General features: G+C 41.7%; 1 protein-coding gene across 1 annotated transcript in view; it reads left to right on the forward strand.

Moving 5' to 3' along the window:
* ANK2 (ankyrin 2) overlaps positions 1-24,734 on the forward strand; it is a 148,757-nt gene that overhangs the window by 44,518 nt on the left and 79,505 nt on the right. Inside the window, 6 exon segments of the mRNA XM_050973712.1 lie at positions 7,489-7,587; positions 10,713-10,898; positions 13,215-13,313; positions 14,470-14,568; positions 22,377-22,475; positions 23,103-23,300. Of these exon segments, the coding sequence (XP_050829669.1) occupies positions 7,489-7,587; positions 10,713-10,898; positions 13,215-13,313; positions 14,470-14,568; positions 22,377-22,475; positions 23,103-23,300 (780 nt within the window).

The following is a 24,734-nucleotide window of genomic DNA, read 5'->3' on the forward strand; positions in this document are numbered from 1 at the left end:
AGACTGAAAACAAACTGGAAATACTTACAGAATATGTCTTAGTCAATTCTTTGAGTTTACTGCTATGAAAGGATAAATAGTCCTGGTGGAATTATTCTGATTGAATCAAGAAGTGTTTTTTTCAGTCAGTAATACTTATTCTGAGAACATACTGGCTTTAGGAGGCTGCAGGAACTCAACATGCCCATTGGAAGGGTAAGGGCTCAGCAGACCAACACTCCATATTTCTCCCCAGCTGGGATGATGCAGTGGTGACTGTGAGAACCAGGCAGTGCAAGTGTAGGCCATGGAAATTTATGAGTGTGGGGATGACTGAGCCACAACTGAATAAATAGAAACATCTTTTTTTTGGTTTTAGAGCAATATTGTTCTCCTTCCTGCCCCCAGCCACACAAAATAAATGGAGGCTTTCAGGACTGCTTTTCCCTTACCGTGCTTTAGAAGGCAAACCCCAAATGCAGTTTTGGGTGGGTGCCCTGATTAAAATCTGAGACTGTTCCCTGACTAAGCCTTTGGGCCCTCACCTATGCCCAGCATCAGAGCGGTGTTTTCTTGTGCATGACCAATCTGTTCTCATCCCATTATTCTCCACCAGCTCCATTTCTCTTACAGGCTCCATTGGTGTAAAAATGCTCTTTCCAGAGCATAGAGCATCTTGATTTCTGACTGGCTGTGTTTCAGGCCCTGTTATTACTTTGCTGTTCTTGAGGAAAAAACTGTGATGTTTGAAGCTGCTGAAATGGAATATCTGTGCTCTTTACATTCAGCATCTGGGCTCAGAAGTGACTCTGACTCACACTTCCCAAGAGAGGGGCCTTGCAGTGGGGAGGCAGCAGGTGTCATATACGTAGTGCTGCTCTTGGACTCCTGGGTCATTCCTCATGAATGAATTTGCCAAGTTTATCACAGCCCAGGCAGCATCATTTATCCATAGGCTTTGTCATTATTGCTGTGGTGTAAGTATAGAGTGGCAAACACTATTTATATTACTAGGGAATTAGTGGGACAGCTGAAGGGGTGGTGCTATTTTCCATGTAGGCTTCTGTGTCACTACATTTAAAAAAATATTTAATACAAGTCACTTTATAATTTGTTTTCTCAAACCAGTAAATACTCTTAAGTTTTTGTTGTTGTTTTTTTGTTTAAATGTCTGAATCAGTTTCAGGATGAGCCTCTCTAAATGCAGTAATTCTTATCATGTTCCTGACTACTTTTCTCATCTTGAATCTATGGGACTGTGTGGGCCTCAGCATCTGCCATGTGTGGTGGACGCAAGGATTGTCACCTAAATGAATGGCTGACACTGGCTGGGGGATTTTACAGCAGGTCAGAACAGAGTAGCTTGCTGTCCCCCCAAGGATGTGCCCCCCTACATCCAGCATCTCTATGTGCACAGATACTTACATCTAATCTCTCTGTCATCCTTACTAGCCCTTTCCAGCTTTGTTATAAAGGAAATGATAGCTCAGGAGAGTGAATATAAAATGTACCACTCACTGGGAAGCATGGAGGAACATTTCTGCTCTGAAAGCATGTGGTGCTTTCATCGGAAATCCACAGAACTTCATTTGGTTGTGGATGTATCTAAAAAGTGTTTTTACTGAGTCCCTCTTATATTGTGGATACAGGAGTTCTTGATTTGAATGTGCCCAGTCTTTCTTCAGAGTAGCCCACTTTCTGTTGACTGTATGGCAAAGCGATATCCCTTAGGCACCTTAAAATTAAATTATATTAATTTCCCTTTATCTTATCCCTTTATCTATGCCCTTATCTTCACAAATTTCACAGTTGCTGTTTGATTGAATATAAATATAGATGTCATAGTTCAATTATTTATGAGACTTTTTAATGAAAAAGAGATTTTTTGTTTAAAAACATCTGTTTTATGGAAAATATATTTTAATGGAAAAGAAATATGAAGGTGAATAATCATTAAAGTTACTGCTATTTTAAAATCCTGCATTTTGATGTAAAAAAGAGACTTCAAAAAATTAACATAGGTACCATAATCTATCCTTAATTCACCCTTTTATACACAGAATCTCTCCTGCTAAAATATAATCCTCTTATGAAGAGTTTATTTATAGATTGGCTGCAAATAATGCTCTGAGCATAATGCACTGAGCAAAGTTCCAGAATTGTGATATTGATGGTTCTATCGAGATGTGCACTTCCAATTTAGTTTGCAGATTACATTTATTTGTCACTCTCATGTTTCATTGGTTACAATTAGTTTATTGCTTGGATTGTTGGAGGATTTTGCACTGAGTAACAGAAGGGCTGAGGATGGAAGGCACCTGTGGGGCTCTTCTTCTCCCCTCCTGTGCTTAACAAGATCACCCACTGTTGGCTGCCCAGGAATATGTCCTGGTTTTTGAGTGTTTCCAAGGATGGGGACTCCAAAGCCTCTCTGGGTAACCTGTGCCAGTGCTTGGACCCCCCCTCACAGTAAACAAGTGATGTCCCAAAAGTTTGTGCCCACTGCTTCTGATATTTGTCTTCCCTGCATAGCATTCTCCCCTTTGAGACAGAATAACCTGCTGGAGATATTTCCTCTCCTGTAGAGTTTCCTGGCAGCTGGGATGAGGGAAATAGTGCCTGCAGGTAGAACTGTTAGGGTGAGGCATAGAAGTCGCTGGTTTAGACTGGTACTGGTGGAAAATAGGGAAAACAGGAAAAACAGGAAGATTGTCTGTGGGTGAACAAAGGTTCAGATCAGGATCTTTCTGTTCTCGTTGAAGTTGAGCAATAGTCTGAAGAACAGAAAAAACCTTCAAACAGGTCTTGGGCTTGAAGGTCCCCACATGATCTTGATCTTACTGCATAAAACACTATTTTAGCACAGGACCATGGCACACAGATATGCCAATGTGTGTGAGCTGTTTGATGAATAATCTAAGCTTGTCTCGCTTTTGTCTCAACCTTCATGCTAATGTCTGTTTTTCACTTGATTGTAAACCATTGCATGAGGTGCCAGTTTTCTTCTCTTTCCTGGTCATCACTGTCATCCAATACAGTCTTAAACAGTTCCTGGAGGCCCATAAAACAAGACAAAATAGTCATGTTCATCTGGGTTTAAGCTAACGATTTAGTCAAAGGATATGTTTCTAGCTCTCTTGAATCCTCTTAAAACAGGCAAATGTAGAGATTATATACCTCTGTTTTCTCTCTTTTCTATATCAGTATTAAAAAAATATATTCATATAGGGATATATGGATAAGGTATATGGATACAATATGTATATGGACACTAAAGTCCACAGCTAACAGTTCAGTACTGCCCTCAAAGAGGAATCTTAGTTCCTTGAAAGGCTGCCATGAAATAAACCTCCACCAAGCTATAGAACTGCATGATTTTCTCAATACTCTAATAATCCCTCTGCTTCTTCAGCCTGTGTTCTTCATTAGGGCTCGGGGACAATTTAATGATATACATTCTGAGTCAAATATAGACTTGCCAATTTACATTAATAGCTTGAAATATCATTTGAGAGCTACTCATTTTCTCCAATTAGCCCGTAAATCAGTGAATGTAGTAGAAAGAACGGAGTATGAAATATAATCTGTTTAGTGATAATTTCTCATTCTGGCTTTATATTATAGCAGTAAACATCTTGCAGTACACATTTGTGGGGGTAATGAAATTGGAGTATTCTGTTCTCACCATGAATGCTCTGATGAAACCATTGTTTGGAAATGAATGTTATATATCATTACACAATTAATTTTGATTTTTCGGATGATGCACCAAATCTAAACATACAGACAGACCATGATTGCACAGCTGAGCTTAACAGGAAAGAAAAATGTAGTTCATTTCTCCTTTTCCAGGTCACAGTCAGTATTCTTCCTTTAATTCTGGATGCTACGGGACGATAAACTGAATGGAAATTTTTTTAAATGAACAGTGCTCACCACAGGCCCAATAAACTCACAGAGTCCCTTTCCACGTGCTAAGGGGAGAGCTCAGTCTTCCTTGCAGTATGGCCATGGAGAATCATTTCCCATGGGTACAGCAGGAGCCACTTGGGGATAGTGAAACAAAAGTCAAGGGAAAATGTTTTCTTTAGTTTGGGGAGCTATGGGATTTTGAGCTTTGGCATATCTCTAGGAGCAGAATAGAGAACTGAAATGTTGGTGTACAGCTCTTAGCAACTGAAAGATGAGAAACTGGGAAGGGGATTTTAGATTGACAAAAGCAAAGGAAGGGAAGGGTCTGGTTTTTGTGGGCATTTCCACTCAGGAAGTGCAGGACTGGCTGAGAGATAGAAACTCGCTGTGGAGCAGACAGATCGCAGAAACCATGTGGGGTTGGGAGGAAGATGGAACACCTGGGGTCCAGTGGCCAGGGGAGAAGGAAGAGCTCCAGGAGGGCTGGCACTTAATCCCACTGGGCACAGCTCTGCCAAGGAGAGCAGGCATATTGGGAATCCTAAAATAGGAGTTTCCTGGCCAAGGGCCAGAACTGTTGCAGTTGGGGACACTGCAATTAGAAGCTCTGAAACCAGAGCTTCACTGAAAGCACACTGAGAAAGCAGACTTCTCCCTGCCAGCAGACAAAGTCAGGCTTGACCTTGCCAGGGGCAGAAATTCTGAGGAATGTTTTCCAGCATGTCTGGTAAAGGCAGTTTTGCACGTAGCTCTTAGCATATTGTAATTCCCAAAATGAGCCAGATTTCAACAAAATACATACAGTAGTTTCAGACTATAAATAAAGACTGAAGGAAAACAAAGATACTATGACTTTCTGTGCAAGAATTTTCTTTCTCCTAATTTCTGTAAATTCAGGTGTGATTATAGCACAAGTATGATAGAATGGGCACACTCTTCTGGATCTCTGTGTAGAAAAACATTAAGTATTTCATGGTATTAAAAGGTCATGAAGTCATGTACATGTTGTTTATAGTCTCCTAATCCAGGATTTATTGTCCTAGTTCTGTTCCAGAACCAGAGACTTGAGTTGATTAAAAAAATTAGATTCTTCAAAGCTTTTAAGCAAATTGATTTACTGTGACTTGAAAACTGTCATATTCACCCAATTCAGTCAGTGTGATCCTTGTAATATTCCCAGCTAGAAGGATTTTACAAGTGGCATGTATTTCATTTGAAGGATTAGACTGCCATGAAAATGCTGATGGGGTGAGTGGAAAATTACTATGAGTTGTCCCTTGTAGTTTGCCACGTTGGTTCTTTGTGGAGTGGGAAGGAGAGCTGGAACAGTGAGCCAGCTGGGTTACCTGCAGGCTCCTCTGTGCTGTTCCCTACAACTGCAATGGAAAGGAAGCCAATCTGTTCCAAATTCCCTCTGCCAGCTCTTGCCTCTGCCTCTTGTTCACCTTCCCAGTTACTCAGTGAACAAGCCTTCCTTCATTTTATGTTAGGATGGGATCTCTTATCTCCCTCTCCCTGTTAAGAGCTGTCTGAGGAGCAGCTGGGAGACCAGAGGTCCCTAACTCCCCACCTCCTGCCCCAGAGGGGACATGAGAGGCAGGCTCTGTGTGCTTCCAGTTTGCTGCCTGGTTTTAGCTGTGTTTGGGAGGAGGAAGCTTCCCATCAGCCTGACCTTATTGTTAAGAGGCTTTTCTTGATGTCTTACCTGAATTTTCCCTCTAGTAGCCTTGTAAATTTTGCTTTTTTGTTTTAGTTGTCATGGATATTGAGAACAGACCCTTCCCCTATAAAGACTGTTTTCCTTCACTTTGCCCTTTGCAGATGGAACACCACTATTTATTGGCCTTTTCTCAAAGAAAGATAGCTTCCCTAAGGAGATATTTTTTATGCCAGTGCAAGGGTTTTCTTTATTACAGCAGAATGAGCTCCTTGACCAGTGACCACTCTCTGGAAAACAGCTGTAACCTTCAGAGCCTTTTCTGCAGAATTCTTCTCTTACTTGTCAATCCCTGTGTGCATAATTTATTTTTCCAGCAGTAGACAGACACTTGTGTTTGTCCCTACTAAATTACCTTTCCAGGTCTTTTGACCATGGTTTCACATGATGATCCTGTGGTGTGATGGACTTGCAGACTATGTTGGTCATACTATCTGTGACTATAATAAGAGTCCATCATTTGAATAATTTCTGGGAATATTGGAAAATAACTGACTCCTGTGCCAAGCCACTCAAAAGACATTCCCCCACTGAACTGCTGTTAAGTGTTCTCTGGGTGCCATTTTTAAATTCTGTGTCCCAAGATTGTCGATAGAAATGCCAGGATATTATGCAAAGCAGCATTCAAATATTTGCTACAACTTTTATGGCAGATATCATACAACATCTACTACATAAATTATGTTTATTGCCTGAATAGTCCTCTACATTTATAAACTCAGAGATGGGTTGTAAAGACATCAGTTCTACAATCTCTGTGTTATCTAGTGACTGAAAAATTAGATTTCATTTCATTAGGAAATTACTGGAATGTTTCCACAGCAGGTTTCCTATAAAGAAGAATATTGGCTTCCCTGAAACAGGAGTTTTTGTTATCATTGTATCTGTATTAATTCTGACTGCTTGTGTGAATACACAATCCTTCCATCCAGTGTGGCAGCACAAAAGATAATAAAAAGTCAAATAAATTGCATGTTTCAACTCTGGTTTATAGTTTATTTTCTAGCTAAAAATGACATTTTAAGCCAGAAGATTTTGTCCTCTTATGTTACATGGTAATCTACAGAATATTGCAGAGTTTTCTAAGATCATCTTAGAAATCCTAAAAATTATTATAAATTAATGATCAGGCAGACAGCTGAATTCCATGCCTCTCTTTCATCGAGATTTTGTAGGAAATTAATTGCAATTGTTTGCATTAAAATGCTTTATTGCAAAGAAAGAATTTACATTTCTAGTGTAGGCTGATTGATTTAGAATATTTTTTTAAAATTACGTTTTATCCAGATCAAATTATTTTAATAAATTCAGGTAATTTTACTGTAAGTTTTTAATTAAATGATAACTGAACCTGCTGTACGGTCAGAAATGCAGCTGTTCCTTTGCAAGTCCAAGTTCGTTTATGTTGGATGCTTTGCAATATTTTACATATTAGAAGTTTTCCATAGTATGTTAAGCCTTTGCCATCTCTACTGAGCTTGTCAGAAGGTATGGACTTCATGGTCTCCAGGGGAGGACGTCTTTGGTTAAGGAAATGTAATAAATGGAGGAAACTCTTGCTTTCCTGTCAGCTTGCATAAAACTTTATTGCCAGCTTTACATCCCTCAACATTATCAGCAAGGAATAGCTGTATTATTAATTAGTGTGTCCATTGCTTCCTTAAAATATGTCAGAAGAAAATGAGTGTGAAAGCATGGAGAGTTCTGTGGGTTTAAATGGCATTGAACATGACTGTATCAAGGGAAAAATACAAGGTTGTTCTTTTCACATTCGGTTACAAGAGCACAAATGCATTTTTAGCTGTGTATCCACTTCTGGTTCATTATTGTTGGCACATATCATTTCAATGTGACATTATTTTCTCCTGTGTCTTTCCTAGAATGGCTTTACTCCTTTGTACATGGCAGCTCAAGAGAACCACATTGAGGTGGTGAAATATCTCCTGGAGAATGGAGCCAACCAAAGCACAGCTACCGAGGTGAGGGGGTTTTCTCACATTTTTCTAGGCCTGTGTGTTCAGATCACTTCAAGTCAGAACTGTGTGGGCTGTCTCCAGAGGGCTTGTCTGTGTCAATTAGCATCAACAGGTTGTTGTTAGCAAGCTTTGTTTTAGGATCACAAAGTTGTTTAGGTTGGAAAAGACCTCTCAAATGGAGTCCAGCCATCAACTCATCACCTGGGTCTTGGGATTTCAGTTGAATTCAGAAGTGGTGAGGCTCTCTGTGGTGCTGGGTTCACAGAACCATTTGGGAGGTCACCTACTCCAGCCTCTTGCTGCTGTTCCCTTAGGTTAAATCGGTTCTGAGGCTATCCTGTGATGTGGTGTAACTTGTGAGCATTCCCTATTGGCTGTGACTGGTGTAAACTGGGAACCAAATGCCTAACAGGGATTGCATCAGTGAGCTTGGCAGGCCGTTGTCTTCACAGACACTTTATTTCTGTTGCTGGGCCATGTGGGTGTAAATAGGGAGAAGGCTGATATTAGCTGGGGATGTGGATTGTGAACCTGCAGTAACTCCTGTGCAAGCAGGACAGACACCTAAGGTGAAGAGGTGAGACTCCATCTCCAGAGGAACTGAATGCCACAAACTTCCTTCCACATATGAGGGGGTTTGGGGGCAATGGAGAAAACTCCTTGGTCATTAGGACTATGCTCCTTTTGTTTCCTCTTTCTGCCAAATGTTCTTTATTCCAGCCAAGGAAATGAGTGAACAGGCTCCGTGCTGCAAAGTGTGTCATCTTCCTGTTTGTCCTATGGATGTGGATGTGACATGTGAAGTAGCTGTAGCAAAATTCCTCTCTGGCCAGAGCTTTTGTTCCTGTTCATTGTTTTTTCTAGTCTGTCCAGAAACATTCCCTTTCTGGACTGCCTTCACAAGTGAATCAATTGGAAATGCTGGAGCATTTATGCTCCTTCCCTTCAAACCTGTCAGCATTAACAGCTGTCTTACTGTCCCTTCTCTCAGTGGGTACTGTACTATTTGATGACAGCTCATAAAATAATCCCCTCATAGATGTGGCGATCACATTACACGTCAGCTTTCTGAAACACCAAATCCCATATGATTGCCAGGCAACGAGGCAGAAACACACTCCTTGTGAAGGAGCCAGGTGGAACTGGGGCTCTCCATGAGCCCAGCCCTGCTGCAGCCCACTGTCACCTGCTGGCAGCCAGCTCCCAGCAACCTCTGCTGGCTGGGAATTCATTCAGTTTGCAGGAATTGTGAGGGTGAGATGGTTACAATTCACGTGGCCTCTGTTTCAATGCAGGCATTCACAGAATGACACTGTAGTCTCGTTTTGTAGAAAAGGCAGAGAGGAGAAAAAATAAAATATCTTCCTACTCTGACCCTGACTCCAAATTTGTCTTCTGCCTTCAGAAAGATCAGTTTTCACTCAGTAGCTTGTAAAGTAAAGGCTCTTGACCTCTTGGCTGCTTAACTGGGTAAGTTTTAGGTTCAGGTCCTGCTGAGGGGATGGTTTCCATGATTGTGTGAGTGTTCCTCAAGGAAGGCCTGAGCCACTATTGCTTTTAAATGTGCCCAGAGTTCATCTCATGAATAGGATGAAGAAATGCTACATTCAGTAAGGTGGGATGACAGCCTGAACTGTGGATGTCACTGAAATACAGGGAGAAGGTCCTTCTGTTTAGCATCAAAGAGTGGCCCTCCTCATGGGAGGTGAGGACATGAAAAGCTATCTCCAAGCTTCAGTCAGCCACGCTTTCCAGAGGCAATAGGAGGGGGAATGCAGAAAGAGTTGTGTCCTTCTTGAGAAGGGTGCATGGTGAAATGGTGCAAATCAAATGGATGAACTTGCCTTTGAAGCCTTGAAACTTGCCCTGCTGTTGGATGAATTTCATTTCCTCTCATGCTTATATGTGTACAGATAAAAAAGGAGAGTAAGGGTGAGCTCGGTTTCCGAGTCTCTAATCCAGGATTTGTTCTCATGTTCCCAGAGGCAAAAGGCAAATGCATTAAGCCATTTCAACACCTTATGTAGCCCCAATCTCAGAATAATCTTTACAGTTCAGCTGTTTTGTCAGCTGTTCCCCCCTTTTTAATTCACTGTACAGAATTTAATCTCTATTACAGGCAGAACCCACAGCAGTATCGCTGTTACAATGCACCTACCCTCAGCTCGATGCAAAAGGGAGAGAAAGTTATTAGATTACTGAGGGAAAAAATTGCCTTGCCAATTCTTCAGATGTTTCTTTCAACATATGTTAGCTCTCATTCCTTCCTAACTTGGCCTGTATTCTTCTCTCATCTTTCCATATTTCTATTCCAAAGCAAAGCTGTCCCATCTCTCATGTAGTTACAGAGCACCTGTGGTTGGGGGGATGCATGACCAGAGCAAGGGTTCAGTTTGAAACCAGAATGAAATATCTGGTAGCCCATAATACTTCAGCCAGGAGAGCAAGCTGCCATCTTGTTATCACGGATTTTAAAGCACTGGCCATCCCAGGCACAAGGAACAAGACTATTTTAAACTAATTTAGAAACAAACCTAAAACTATGAATGACAAGCAAAGATTGATTTTCTGATTTTCTTTTTCCAAGAAACATAAATAATGTGGTGTTTTCCTCCCTCAAATCATGCTCCTAAACATGATCTGGATTTCTTGACGCATGGTTCATGTGTAACTTGGAATGGGAACAGCAGCAAACGCATTTGATACACTTCCTTTTTGCAGAGATGTGAGATATTCATAAACATACTCTCTCTGTATTTTTCACATTGACACTCTTCAGTGCTCAGTGAATTTGCCAAAAAATTGCTAAAAATATGCTTTGTGGCCCATTTTAAGACGAAAAATAATTAAGAGAGATGCTGTAGAATGATCCTTTGCTTGCACTTGTCTTAAAAATGATTACTTTGAAGTGTGAAAGATCTTTCAAAGCATTTCAAATATTGGAAAGCCTATTGAAGGTGTTTGAAAGAGTTAAAATGTTGTGCCTCCAATCTCACGTCCCTGGAGATGGAGTGCAGAGGTGGAGAACAGCTGGGAACGCTCTCCCCGTGTAGGTGTGCGCGAAGGGCGCGGTGCAGCTCCCCGCAGCTGTCTGGCCCTGCTGAGCACCCCTTGTTTGCTGCCCCCAGGACGGTTTCACCCCTCTGGCTGTGGCACTGCAGCAGGGACACAACCAGGCAGTGGCCATCCTGCTGGAGAACGACACCAAGGGCAAGGTGCGGCTGCCCGCGCTGCACATCGCCGCCAGGAAGGACGACACCAAGTCGGCGGCGCTGCTGCTGCAGAACGACCACAACGCCGACGTGCAGTCCAAGGTAACGGGGCAGGCTCCGGGCCTGGGGACAGCACCTTGAATCCCTGCATCCTAACGGGGAAACAGAGCTGCTCCGGCGGGCAAGGACAACTCAATCCACAGTGTCACCAGTAATACCTATAAATTTGCGGTGTTAAGCTGCACAGTAATCACCAGGTGCTCATTTTTTCACTTTTTAGTTATGCCTCCCATTTCTTTGGTAACCAGCTTTTTGTCATTATTTGCAAACCAGAAGCCACTGGAACGGAAGCAGAATCACTGCTTCCCTATTAAGTAGGATATTGGTTTATTGCCCACGGGAGCATAGGTTGTGTTTAAAGTTAATGCATGCTTGAATGGCTTTTCTCATAATTAACAGCATAACTCATTTCAGAAAAAGCAACATAGTTCTTCGTTTTGTGGCCAGTCTTTAATATTGTTCCTCTTTTTCCCAAACCATGCTGCATCAGATGATGGTGAATAGGACGACTGAGGTACCGACATCAACAATTTTTAATTATTCTTTCTGTTACTTATGATTATTTTCACTGCTCTTTGCCAATATTTCCTTATTAGTTAGCAATAAAAGTGGAGATATTACTCTTTTTTTCAGTACATAGAAATTTCTGGCTCAAAAAACCCTGTTTTTCTTCATCCTTTGTCTTAGAATTTCTTTTTGCTTCTGTCAGTATTGACTGATATTTCTAAGAATTCACGTCAGTCCAAAGGAGTCTGAAGCAAGAAATGGAGCTAAGAGGATAAAGATGTTTTTTTAGCTCAATTTCATTAATTATGAAAATGCACTCACTTGGCATAACTACATCTGGGTGTCTGGCTCTGCCAGAATAATGGTAAAATTAGTTTTCTGTCTCTTACAATAAAAAGCATAATCAAATTCCCCAGGGTAAAAACTTGTGCAGGGCATCTGCTTATTTTTACCATTCTTCCTATTACAATCTTTAACATAAAGTTTTGCCAAGCCCTCAGGGACAGTTCATAGTCAGAATTTACCTGCAGTAAATAACACGTTTCTTATATGGATTTTACTTCCACTAAAAATCACGGGGTTGATTGGCTTGGACTAGGATTTTCCCAAAAGATCATTGCCGCTTTTAGGAGAAGGAAAAAGTTCCAAGGATGAGATTGTGGTTTCAATACCTGCTTTTGAATAATGGAGTTTGTCTGCTGGAGGAGGGGATGAATTATGGATACACGTGCCCACGGGAAGGTGCTTCCCTCTTGGTGTGTACACACATGAGGAGGCTGCCAGGAGGCAGCAGTGATGTGAACTGAAGGGTGACAGCTTCCCTGGGCACCTGCTCCACGGGGCATACTTTGCCCTGAGGGAAAGGGCAAGGGGTACTGCAGTACCTGTGGAAGGAGGCCAGCCCGTGCCCACATTCCTTTGTTCTAGGAGCTGCTTAAAATGGTGGTTTGGATACTGAGAGGCAGGAAACCCAGCTGAGAGCATGCTGTAGTCAAGAAGCCAGAAGTATTCCTCCCCTTCTATAACTATCAGCAAGATCCAATCAAATCAGTGTAAAGCTCTTCAGGGAAACCTCAAAAGCAAGGCCCTTTCTATTTGAATTACTTATGAGAATAAAAGCTTGCTCTCTGTCCTACTTTCTGAAAATTTAATCTTTTTCTATGTTGTTGTCAAGAGATTCTGCATCTCATAGCTGGAGCAGGTTTCACCTTCTAGTATTCAAAACACAATAAATAAAAAGTAGGGTTTTTTATTTATGGATTGTGAAGTTTCTTCAGCTCCTTTGCAATCCAAATTATATATAAATAATTATGATTATTTTACTATGCTACTAAGTAGTTTCTCATGTAAAGCAAATTCTTTAATTACATTTTGAATAATTACTGCTTTTAAAAAAACAAAAACAAACAAAGAAAAAGCCCAATAGGAAATATGTTATCCATATTTCTTAGAGGAGTAAAATAAGAGTCCAACAACTGTTGTGATCATTTTTCAAACCCCAATAAATAGATGCAGCCTAAAAGACCCATGTTGCTTCCAAATGGTAATCAGGAACTTGCTTTATTTTCTTTAAGTACAGCTAATACATTAATATTTTCTGTGATGAAAACTGCTCTTATTGGCCACTGATGCAGGGGGCTGAGCTGGGAATGAAAGAATGAAGCACTTTTGATAATCTCCCACCTGAAAACTGGCCTCTCTGGCCGAAAGGCTGTACTCTAGAATAGGCATTCACAGGCTGGATAAAATTGCCATGATGTGTTAGCTGGGCAGCATTTTGAGCTCCAGCTGTAGTTCACTGCTGAGCTGATGTGAGAAGATGTCCATAACAATGGCTGTTTCCCTTTGTAGAGCGGCTTTACCCCTCTGCACATCGCTGCACACTACGGCAATGTCAACGTGGCCACGCTGCTGCTGAACCGCGGAGCTGCAGTCGACTTCACCGCCAGGGTATGGACTCACCCCTTCACCTTCCTGCTTCTAGTGGCCTAAGGAAATGGGAGGGTTTCTTTGGGTACCTCTGAGGCAAGAGCTGAGTGAAGAAAGGAGCAAAGTAATGCTGAAGTTCTGTTGGGATCAAAGATGTCTTTTTTGCAGTAATTCTGAAAGGTTGTCTCCGTGCAATGCCCTGGAGGCCTTGGGAGTTATGTAACAGCCAGTATTCCCAGCTGGAGGAAGCAGGATTCTTTGGCAGCTCCAGAAAGCTGATGCTCTTATAATGTGTCAACTCCCTCTGGCTTTTCTGTTTGTTAGATGTACTCTGGAAATAGATGTAGGATTGATTGGCTTTTTTGGTATTCAATATTTGCTATGCCACTTGAATTCAATGTTTTCACATATAACTATATTTCAAAACCAGAAAGGAAAGTATATTGCTGTTATGCAAATTCAACAATAAAAGAACTAATTAATCATGACTACTCTTTCATGGTAAACAACTGCAGAGTTACACGGTCCAGTCTCTTTGCTGTTGCACGTTATGTAGTTTGAAGTGAAAACCTCTGGTAATCTCAACCCAGCTCCCAGGTCACAAGTTTGCTGTTTGATTTTGCCAGACACACTTTGAATTACCTCAGGGTTCTGCCTTCCAGACTGACTTCCTCCTGCTTCCAATCTGGAGTAGCTGCTAATATTACCTCTTGCCTCACCCAAAGTGTTTTCAAGGACTTTCAGCCTACACAGCCTACCACTCCTTTATGCTCTTGGCTCTACACGAGAAGGTTCCTTTGTGTAGGAGTGACGCATTTGTGTCCTCTGTGTATGTTGCAGCAATTGAAATGCTTCAGTGTTTTGTGACTATTGGCTCATTGGGACTCTGATACATGTTTGTGTATTTGTCCGACCCTGGGGCTGCAATGTTTGCTGCTTGGGCAGATGCGCTGCTTCCTTCATTCAAGGACCCCAAAACAATGGAGAAGGACTCTTTGCTTAGGAAGGAATTACTAACTCTAGCTCATCTGGTGTGTGCCCAGCTCTGATGCTCTAGCACATTCTTGTTTATTTCTACGATGTGATGGTCTCATTTTTTGTGATTCGAATCCGAATTCACCCCCATTGCACACCTTCAGCTCCATCCAGCTCATTGTTTGTTCTTTTCATGGTGTAGAATGGAATCACCCCACTGCATGTGGCTTCCAAAAGGGGAAACACAAACATGGTGAAGCTCTTGTTGGATCGCGGAGGGCAGATCGATGCCAAAACCAGGGTGAGTCTCTCTATTCCCTGAATATGATATTGTCCCTTCTGGGGAATGGACTGGGGTTTTCTCCTTGCTTGCTTTTGGGGATTTTTTTGTGTGCTTGTTTTATGTAGACTGTTTTCTATGGTGCAAGACTCAAGAATAGCTGGTATTAGTGACAGTAGGAGGCAGAAATGCTATTTCCTTTAGTCTCTTGTATAACCTGCCTACATCATACAAGAAAAAGCTGATGAAACTGATGGTTTTCAGGGAATAAGGCTGTTAGTTGGTCCAAGTTGACATGACACAGCCCATGTGATGTACAGCAAAAGGAAATGGGAGGTCTGGACTCAGCTAAACCTTTCAGTCCCCTGACCCCTAAATGTCCATGCTAGTTGCAGTGTGCCCTGTGGAAGCTCTGCTGGACTCAGTCCATTTTTATTGGAGAGCTGATACAGAGGCAAGGAACCTCCTCAGAGCCAGCAGCCACGAGTCTCTTCCCCAGACAAAGTATGGGGTATTAATTGGGTGACTCTCACTGGCTTCCTTCTGCCAGTTGTCCTATTGAAATGTCACATCATCTCTCTGCCCTTTATTTATGGGTGATTTCACAGTCATTCAGGGCAAAAAAAACCCCATCATTTTATATGGGCAGGGTTAATTATTTCAAATGTGTTTTTGGAATCACCTGGGAAAACGTTGTAGTTTATTCAGTCTGAGCTGCACAGGGCTCCTTCTTAGGAGCTATTGGTCTTTAGGCAGCTGGTCTGCAAAATTACATGTCCAAGAGATCGAGAGTTTCTTAAAACACAAAGTTTAGAGCTGGACATGAGAGGTTTTGTTTAACCTGATAGGAAGGTAGAAGATATTACGGTCAGCTACCCTTGGGGTTGATTCAGCCTCTGCAGTTACTTGGATATTAATTACATCAACTATTTGTTGGTTCATAAGCTCTGAAGACAGTCATGATTATTGTGAACTCTGTATGCAACTGTGATTTGGTTTCCGATTATGAAATGATATCTCACTATTTTTCTTTTATTTTCAAAAAACTCCTGCTGGTGAAAAAAAGCTATCTCTTAAGCAGGTGTACAGCCAATCACCCCTGCTCACATTTTCCACAATAAACACCTAAAATCTCGTGGAGAAGAGGAATGAAATGCTAATAATATACTTCAGTCAGGATATTCCACATGCCCCTGAGCATGTCCTACAGAAATAGTTCATCTGACCTTTGGAATGGCATGTATTGAGTTCACCTATTTCCTGTTCAGTAGTTAGATATTGTTCTAGACAAGTCGACACAGATGATTGTGAGGGATGTTTTGGGTTTTAAGAGGTCCAAGTGTTTTCCCATCCCTGCTCACCCACAAAGGTTGAGCGCAGTTGTGAATGAATATGAGAGAACAGGATTTGCCCAATGTGGGTGGGAGGGACCAATTTTAGATTTGTCTCCTTGTCTCTGCTCCCTGCCCTGTGTCAGCTGCTACATGGGCTCAAAATATCAGTACAAAGATGTCCCTGAAAACCCATACAGGTATCCTAAGGCACACATATTCCAGCTTGCGCAGGCTCCCTCTTCCTGTCACCTTCACCTTCCACCTCTTCCCTGCTCCGGGGCTCACGGTGGCGGCCGGTGGGCTGTGCCTTATGGTGGGGAAGATTCCAGAGCTTTGGTTTTGCTGTCCGTGCTTTGTGTCAGCTGTTGATGTTCTCTGGGTGTGTCTCTCTTCTCCTTGTGCTCTGTCCACTCACCTCGAGTGCCTGGCTCTGGCTGTGAGTCCCTGCCGGGTGGAGGAGGAGGAGTGTGCTCTGTCCGTGGCAGCACAGACCCCGCCTGCCCCGCTGCAGTACTAACACACCTTGCCTTCCCTGCTGCCTTTCCTGCTGCCTTCCCTCAGCTTCCCAGCAACTCCTTCTGCCTTCCAGCAGGTCACAGTCACTGCAGAACAGCGGAATTAAAACACTAGGATGTTTCACTGCCAAGTTCTTGTGCTCCACACCACATCAAAATACGCCCTTCAGTTAAACCAGTCCTCGCTGCTTTCGTTCTGTTTATTTTTAGCTTGCTTTGTTACATGACATCTGACGCTGCATAAATTAAGATGAAGAAACTTATTTTAGCAGATTGCAGATGGGCTTCAGTACTTCAGGTTTGCAAAGTTAAAGCTGTGAAAGCTTTCTATGTTTGAAAATATTCCATTGGAATGATTGTTTAGGAGTCCCTGTGTTGTCTAAAAATATAAATTAAAATGTCTATTCCTCAAAGGGAGTAAATGATGCATGTGTCCTGCTGTTCCACAGTTAATGCAGCATGTCAAAGGAAAGCTCTGCTTTCTGCAGGAATTAGTATTTTGATTTTCTATACATTTCAGAATGTGTTTACTGAAATTCTATGGCATTTCTCACAAAGCCATAAAAATGCAGAAATAGTGATAAATCTCTTGACACAATTACATATTTTAAAATAATGTTTTACTTATTTTTTGGCAAGTTATGCTATTTTTTTCTCAATCAAGTCTTAAGTTTTTAAAATGTGAAATTTAATTTCTCTTTTATATTGCATCCAAAGCAGAAATGAAAACTCCATTCTCAAATACAATAGATACTTCTATTAGTATTCTCTGTTAAGGAGAGTATTATAATATTATATAATAACAAAATATCATCTTTAACAGTATGTAATTATTCAAATACTAAAATATTATTTTAACCCATATTATTATATAATATCTGGTATATGTTTTGCAACTTCCATTTACATACAAGCCTTCCCTGGACTTTTGTTCACAAAATAATTAATGGGTAAAAGTACCTATACTAAGATATTTCATATTCAAAATTTTACTCAAACCTATATTCTCTTTATATTTTCTTACATTAGTAACAATTTCAATTGCATAATTTTATTTAAAAATTATTTCATTTTAATATTTGGCCAAAATTCTAACCCATGCGGGTTCTGATGATTAGTTGGAGTTAGGGGGTCAGAGAAACTGTGCAGAAATCTGTTCTCTGAAAGATGGTGGAAAGTTTAATTTATTCCTAATTCACTGTCAGGTGGTCAAGGGTAGTGTGGCAATTACCAGTTCTCACTTTGAGGGAAGGAAAGCATTTACAGTCTTCCTGGACCACACTAAGGATTCTTACAGGGAGTTATTGTCAGAATTTAAAAGCAATTTTAGCATGGCCAAAATGCATGTATTTCTATAAAAAGGAGTCCTCATATAATAGAATCATAAGTGTGCACCTTCAGAATGTGAAAATGTTGCTGGCTATTACAAGGTTTTAGGAATATTCTTTCTGAATGCAGTTTTTGTATTACCTCTATTTTTATCCATTCTCTCTAAGATTGTATGGGGAACAAACCAAGAATATGAGACTTTTTTGGTTCTGCATGCTTTTTTTTTCTTTTAAAATACAATTTTATTCACAGGCTTTTATCACCTTGCTGGTATTTCCATTTTTGTGGGAGTAAGCAAACACTCTTCAGAGGGGGAGGAACACTCTCACCTGTCTCAGCCGCTGAAGCTGTCACACATTTTGTCATCTTCCTGTTCAATCTTGCCAACATTAAAATTAGATTTTTGTTGCTCTGGGACTTTTCTTAAGTCTCAGAGACTTGCAGGTTTTCATCCTGAATATTTACAGTTGAATAAAATCCATGGAATGAAAGAGAGCATCCAGTCTTGGAAGGGCAAGTTTATTGTGTGGGACAGTAAGCACGTTGTGTGCCTGCAGCGTGGCAGCTGGAGCAGGGATAGGCATGGCAATGGTGGGACAAGGTCTGGGGCACCATCAGGGTTGGAGAAGGGCCACAGAAAGGAGGAGGCTCAGCTGGAGCTCAGAGGAGTGGCAGGTCACTCATGGAGATGAGCAGTACTAATGGGAAAACAAAAGGAGGGGAACTGGGCAGCACAACTCAGATTTGCTTGGCTTGGTTTGGGTTTTTTTTGTGGGGAATGTGCTTCAGACTCCCCTTAACACTCATTCTGGAAACCTACTGAGATATTACTACTAATAAATCTCCTTTGGTACATCTGTGTCCTGACAAAATAGGCTTGGCTCTGCTGTTTCCACATGGGACTGGTAGCCATTGTGGCAGGATCCTGACCCTGCCTTGGCTCTGTGCTCTCTACAGTGTTTGTTCCTGCAGTAATGCTGCTGTGACATTTTCTCCTCATCTTCTTACATGCACACAGCACTAATAATTCATTGGCAGCTTTTGCTGCTCCTAAAGCCATGTCAGATTATAAATATCTAATCTCAGTGCAGATATTTCCTATTAAAAATTCAGTGGTTCCTTATAATGTTTACAAGGGAGTGGGAAGGGATGTTGTATGAATTGTCTAAGCGAGTTATCTAGAAAATGACTGTTATTTGGAGTTACTTATGTTACTATCTTAATACTCAAGCAAGCACATGGTCTATTTTTTGCTGTATTTTTCAAATTTGTGCTGTGAATGGCAGACCTGGAGGAATACTTTACAGCATGTTTAATTATGCCAAGAGCTTAAAGCAAGAGGGAGACTCGCCTTGGTAATTTTTAAAGAGATTAGGTTTAGTCGTAATGAAAAATGAACAAATTAAAACCTCTTTATTTGTCAAGAAAATTTAGACAATTTTGCATGTTTGACAAATGAAATACTAAAAGTTTACTTCACCCTAATGAAAAAGAGAATATGCAACTGCAGTTTAGAATAATTCATTGACAATTTGGCCTTTGATGTTCATTTCTATCATCAGTTTTTGGTTGAATGAGCACTGAATGTGAGCAACTGTCCTGTGAATGTGCTGCCCACATCATTTCCCATTAAAAATCCCTCATAAGCACAGCTTCTTTTTGTCTGTGTGTTTCTGCTAAGCTGAAAGAAAGCATTTGTGAAATGCCCAAATAATTCATCTTTGGAAGCCCTACAGTTAGGATTCATGCACAGCATTCAGGATTAAGTCTGCAGGTTAAAAAATGACCAGTGATTGATTTTCAAGGAAAAAAAAAAAGCACCAGTTTTCTTCATATTTTGAGAACCATTTAAGAGAGAATTAACATTGATGGAATTTCCTGGCTTCCATGCACACAGAGGGGATTGCATTGTCATTTCTCAGGGTGACCCAGCTGTTGGTTACATCACAGAGAGAGTTAGGAGAGTACCATGTTTGGGAACAGCAGAACACCAGATGTGGGATGTCACTAGGAAGATAGAAACATTTAAGTCTTCATTCCACACAATCCAGGCAAGGAGATAATTGTTGAACTTCTCTAAACATTAAATTGCTGAATTTCTTGTCTCCTGGCATGGCAGCCTTTGTGTTTATGGAGTATCCATTATCTGCCCTTCAAAGTCTGTGTCCCTCTGAGCCGGAGCTGGATGTCCTGTCAAGTGATGTGCCTGATGTATTGGCCACTCTGTGTTCTTCAATTAGCAGAGGAATGACTGACAAAGTACTTGGGCCAACTCCTGAAGTCACTTTGAGAGCACTGAGGCTCATGGCAAATAGATAATGGTGCAAAAAAGGATTTGTTTGGTACACCAGTGTGTCTCTTCATGTTAGCTCATGTCAGCTTCTCTGCATTGTTTTCTCTCCTGATTCTTCTACTACAACAGCTCTCTCTTTGCAGTCTCCCTCATCTTTGAATAAAAGATACAAGCAAAAGAATTTAAAGTATTAAAGATACAATAATTTTTAAATATACATGATGTTTTCCTCGGAGCAGAAAGAGGAAAGGGAAGAGGGTTCTGTGGGAGGGCCTCAAAACAGCTATGGCAGGGTAGAGTAGGATAGATAGTAAATTTCTATCTCTGCTTTTAAAGGTAATTATAGATAAGAACAAAGAAGAAATCTTTGTTTTAAATTATTTAGAGGGGTTTTTTTAGTTTTAGCCAGACTTTCTGGTGGAGTTGATGTGCTTCTTAGCTTATATTTTACTTCTTTTTCTCTCTCTTGGGATTTGTCCTGCTTTTGTTCAAGGATTCACACAATTTTCCTCTTTTTTAGCTGTTTTATTAACTAGAGTAACATCAAAGCCACCACACAGATGGGGAAAGTGAACCTCCCACATTGATTAAAAATGTAGAGTACAAGAGGCCAGAAACTGGAAAGAAATACCAAATAAATACCTTCCCTAGAAATGCATTTGGGATATATTTTACCTTTGTAATGCCAGTGGGAGTTACCTGTAGGAGTCCCTCTGGCACTGAGATGATAACATACCTCAGCTGGTCATAAAAAGTGTAGGTTTAGAGGACTCTGAAGTTTCAGTGCATTAAAAAAGTAAAATAGTTCTACCTAATTCTTCCCACTGACCCCAGCTGCCAGTGCTGAAGGCCTCAAGTCCTGGTTTTGGGTTTGATCTTCCATCTGTGGAATTTCAGTGCAAACCTTCTTTGGGATTTAGGAATGCCTCTGAGACAGTGAGCACCAAGGCACACCTAACCCTGTCAGTGCGTCACAAAAGCCTCTGGAAAAGGGAGATAAGTAAGGGAGAAAAATTTCTCCTGCAGTCTTCAGGCCCTTGCAGCTGTGGATCTTTGTGGTGCTGCTCACTTGGAAAGGGCTCTGTGCATTGGAAATGGGGCATGAGAGAGGCTCTACTTCCTGGAACTGCCTTTTGTAGGGTGTTACAGGGCAGTGTTTGCCACAATGAGCTTGCAGTTGCAATGGCACTGTGTAGTCTAGAGCTACTTTTAACTCAAAAACATAGTGATCCTGGTTTCCTCCAAACCCCAGCAAGGTAAACAGCAGGGTCACCAACTCATACTCATACTGCTTATGCAGTTTTGCTGTAATTCTGTAATTCAGACCAGTATATTGTCCTTTTAATCGAGCTATTACTGAATTCTTCAATCGGCTCCTTGGAATAACAACGTCACTGTCACACAAAATGTCTCAAAAGGAGAAGGCTTGTCTTGCAATTAAAAACATTCCTGTTTCACCTTGGTAAAGCCACCTCTGTTGAGTGAGTGTTGATGACATCTCTGAGTGTGTGCTTGAACAATGCTGAGGGCTAATGAGATGAAAACTTGGCTTTTCATATCCTGCATGTTACCTTTTTTCAGTCATTCAGCACTAATATTGTTTCACAACCTTTTTTCTAGCCTCATACTTATTTTTCTGCATAAAATCTAAGCTATACTAAAGCTACCTAGAATTCATTCTCCCATCCAAATAGTTCATGAGCGCATCTTTTGCTTCCACTGCTGTGATAATTAATAGTACCCTGAGCAAGTGTTTTGTACAGAATGGTGTTCTGCAATGGAAAAACTATTGAAGGGTTGGTGGTCTGACAGCAGTTTTAGAAAAGAATTGTTAGCTCTGTGTTCACCCCTCAATCTCAGAAGTGAAAGATTTGGTTATGTTTCTCTCTTTTTCTCTTGTTTTAAAATCTTCCTTATCTTGATGCCTGTTTAAAAGCAAAAGAAATTTCTAGAGCAAATTTTCTAGTATGAACATCACCTGTTTCATCCCTGCATCCAAAGCAATCCAAAGGACATGTGTTGGTTTATGGAGCACCCTCAGCCCAGGGAGAGGCAATGCTGTATCAAAGCCATGCAGAGGGCAGGGAGGGGAGGAGAAAGTGCACCCTCATATTATTCTTTGAGAAGGGATTTCAGCGCACAATGAGCTTCCTCCCTCAAAAAGTAACCTTAGAGTGTCCTTTACTGGTGCAAGCAAAAACAGGGATGAATCTTTGTGCTGTGGAGCCAGCTTCAGTTAGGAGTCAAAAAAGGAGGTTTTTCTCATGTGTGGGGCTGCATTCCTAGCAGGCTGTTCCCAGAGTGCCAGGACAAACAGTTGGGGATGTGCTCATTTATTTTCTCTCCTTTTGCTTGAAGGATGGACTCACCCCACTGCACTGTGCAGCACGAAGTGGCCACGACCAGGTTGTGGAGCTGCTCCTGGAGCGAGGTGCCCCGCTGCTCGCACGGACCAAGGTGTGTGTGGGCCCTGTTAGAGCATGGAACACCCCTGTAACCTTCCACAGAGCTTTCAGTGTCCCTGAGAGGACAAGGAGGAAGACAGGAATGTAACTGCCCTCTCAAATGAGATGTATTAATGGGAAGAATGCTCCAAAATAAGGTTTGCTTACATAATCCTTTCCAAATGGATGAAAAGTGTACACTTGCTTGCCCGTCTCTCTAGTATCAGACTAAACACATGATGTGGAGTGCTACTGCCAGCACTTCCCTTGTGCTGCTTCGTGAGGTTGTAGTACACAGAGATGTGAAAGCTGGGTCAGTCACTCCTGAGAGGTGATTCCTGGCACACATTTTCTGACTCGTCACATACCATAACAGGGACCGTTTCTCCCAATTATTTTTGCGAACTATTTCAGAGTTGGAAAATTATTTCAGTGTGTTCTTCTTCGCATCTGGAATACTTGCATCTAAAATAAATGCATTTCCTAAATTCTGTCTCTGATGAAACTAAAGAGGGGAAGATACTTGTATAATAGCAGAGCCCACTGAGCAGCACCTCACAACAACAAATGTCCTTCTTCTATGTGTCACAGTCTAAATGGGTATTACTTGAAGCTGCTGTTGTGTTCTCTTCTGTCACAGAATGGACTGTCCCCACTCCACATGGCAGCCCAGGGGGACCACGTGGAATGTGTCAAGCACCTCCTGCAGCATAAGGCTCCCGTGGACGACGTGACGCTGGACTACCTGACTGCCCTGCACGTGGCTGCTCACTGCGGCCACTACCGTGTCACCAAGCTCCTGCTGGACAAGAGAGCCAATCCCAACGCCCGTGCCCTGGTAAAGCTGTCCCACCTGGGTCATGGAACAAAGCTGCCTGGTAGCTCTTGCCAGGAAAGCTGAGTGAGAGCTGTCAGCACACTGCACAGCCTTAAGTAGGCGTGGTAGCCACAGGGGTGTCACACCTGCTGGTTTCCAGTGCTGTGCCTTGTATCCTTAGGCCCAGTCATGGAACAAACCCCCTGGCAAGTGGCTGTAGTGTCAGGTGTGGAAGCTCTGCAGAGTCCCTTAAATCAGAGCTGGTTCTGGCTGATGTTGCTGTTTGCATTGGTGTTTAAATGAATTAATGGCTCCGTTTTCCATACAGGGTGATACAATATGCAATTTCTGGGCTTTCTACTGAATTAATAAGTTAATTGGCATAGGCAAAACATATTAACAAGGTAATGTTTCTGCATTTATGAAATGATGACATTTTTCTCTATTAGATGCCATTTTTCTTTCCAAGAAACAGTTCTTATGCTTACAGGATAACAGGTATGATTCCTTTTATTCACTGATCAAACCATTGCCCCTAACAAGGAGAAAAACACCACATTTGACTCTGGAAACATTTTAAGAGTCTTTAATGTCTCCAAAGCCAGACAAGATTACAATTTTCTCTCCTAGGAACTGTTAGCTGGCTGGGAGTTCATGTACCAACATATTGCACTCTGTCAGGAAGAGGAGGAGTCTGAACACTTGAGATTCTCCTGCGTGGCCAGAGTTCTGCCATGGCCAGCTGCACTGGGGGCCTCTACAGAACCCCCACTGCAGGGCACTTGGATGCCTTCCCCAGCTTCCTGCCCACTCTAGGACCCACTGTTCATCTGTGTAGGCTTTCCCCGTCCCTTACTTCCTTGGAACTGACACCATCTTCTTCTGCCCCCTCATTTTCTTTGGCCTTTCCATACTCACAAATCCCATAGCCCCTTTTGCTTCCTCCTCTTACGCTTTCTTTGCTTTTTTCAGGGCTGTGCTCACTCGGGTAATCTTTTTTGATGTGTTTTTATCCTTGCTTGTTTTCCTTGCAAGTCTTCCAATTAGCTGCACTTTGCTCAGCTACTCACAAATACCCCCTACGTCTTCTTTCTTTCCTTCCATGACCAGAAATATATCTTCTGTTCCCCTCCCTCCATGCCTCCCTGTGAAACATCTGAAACAAAAGGAGAGCACCCTCAGGCTGCTGCCTCTCTGATCTCTTCCCACCAAACCCGTTTTTTCTCCCCCCTACCCCCCTCATTTTCTCTCTCTCCCATCAGAGACTTGTCGCCTTTGGCTTGTTGATAGTGTTTAATATATTAAATGAAGCTCATAATTTCTGTTAATGAGACATCTTTTTTCTGCCTTCTCCTCTCCCCCATCAAACTGTTCCTCACTTAAACAGAAGTAGGAAAATTAAATCAACTGAGGTGGTGAAATGCAGTGAAAAATATGGAAACTTCTGAAGCACTA

Source organism: Serinus canaria, chromosome 4 (genome assembly GCF_022539315.1).
Source record: "Serinus canaria isolate serCan28SL12 chromosome 4, serCan2020, whole genome shotgun sequence".
Classification (NCBI taxonomy): Eukaryota; Metazoa; Chordata; class Aves; order Passeriformes; family Fringillidae; genus Serinus; species Serinus canaria.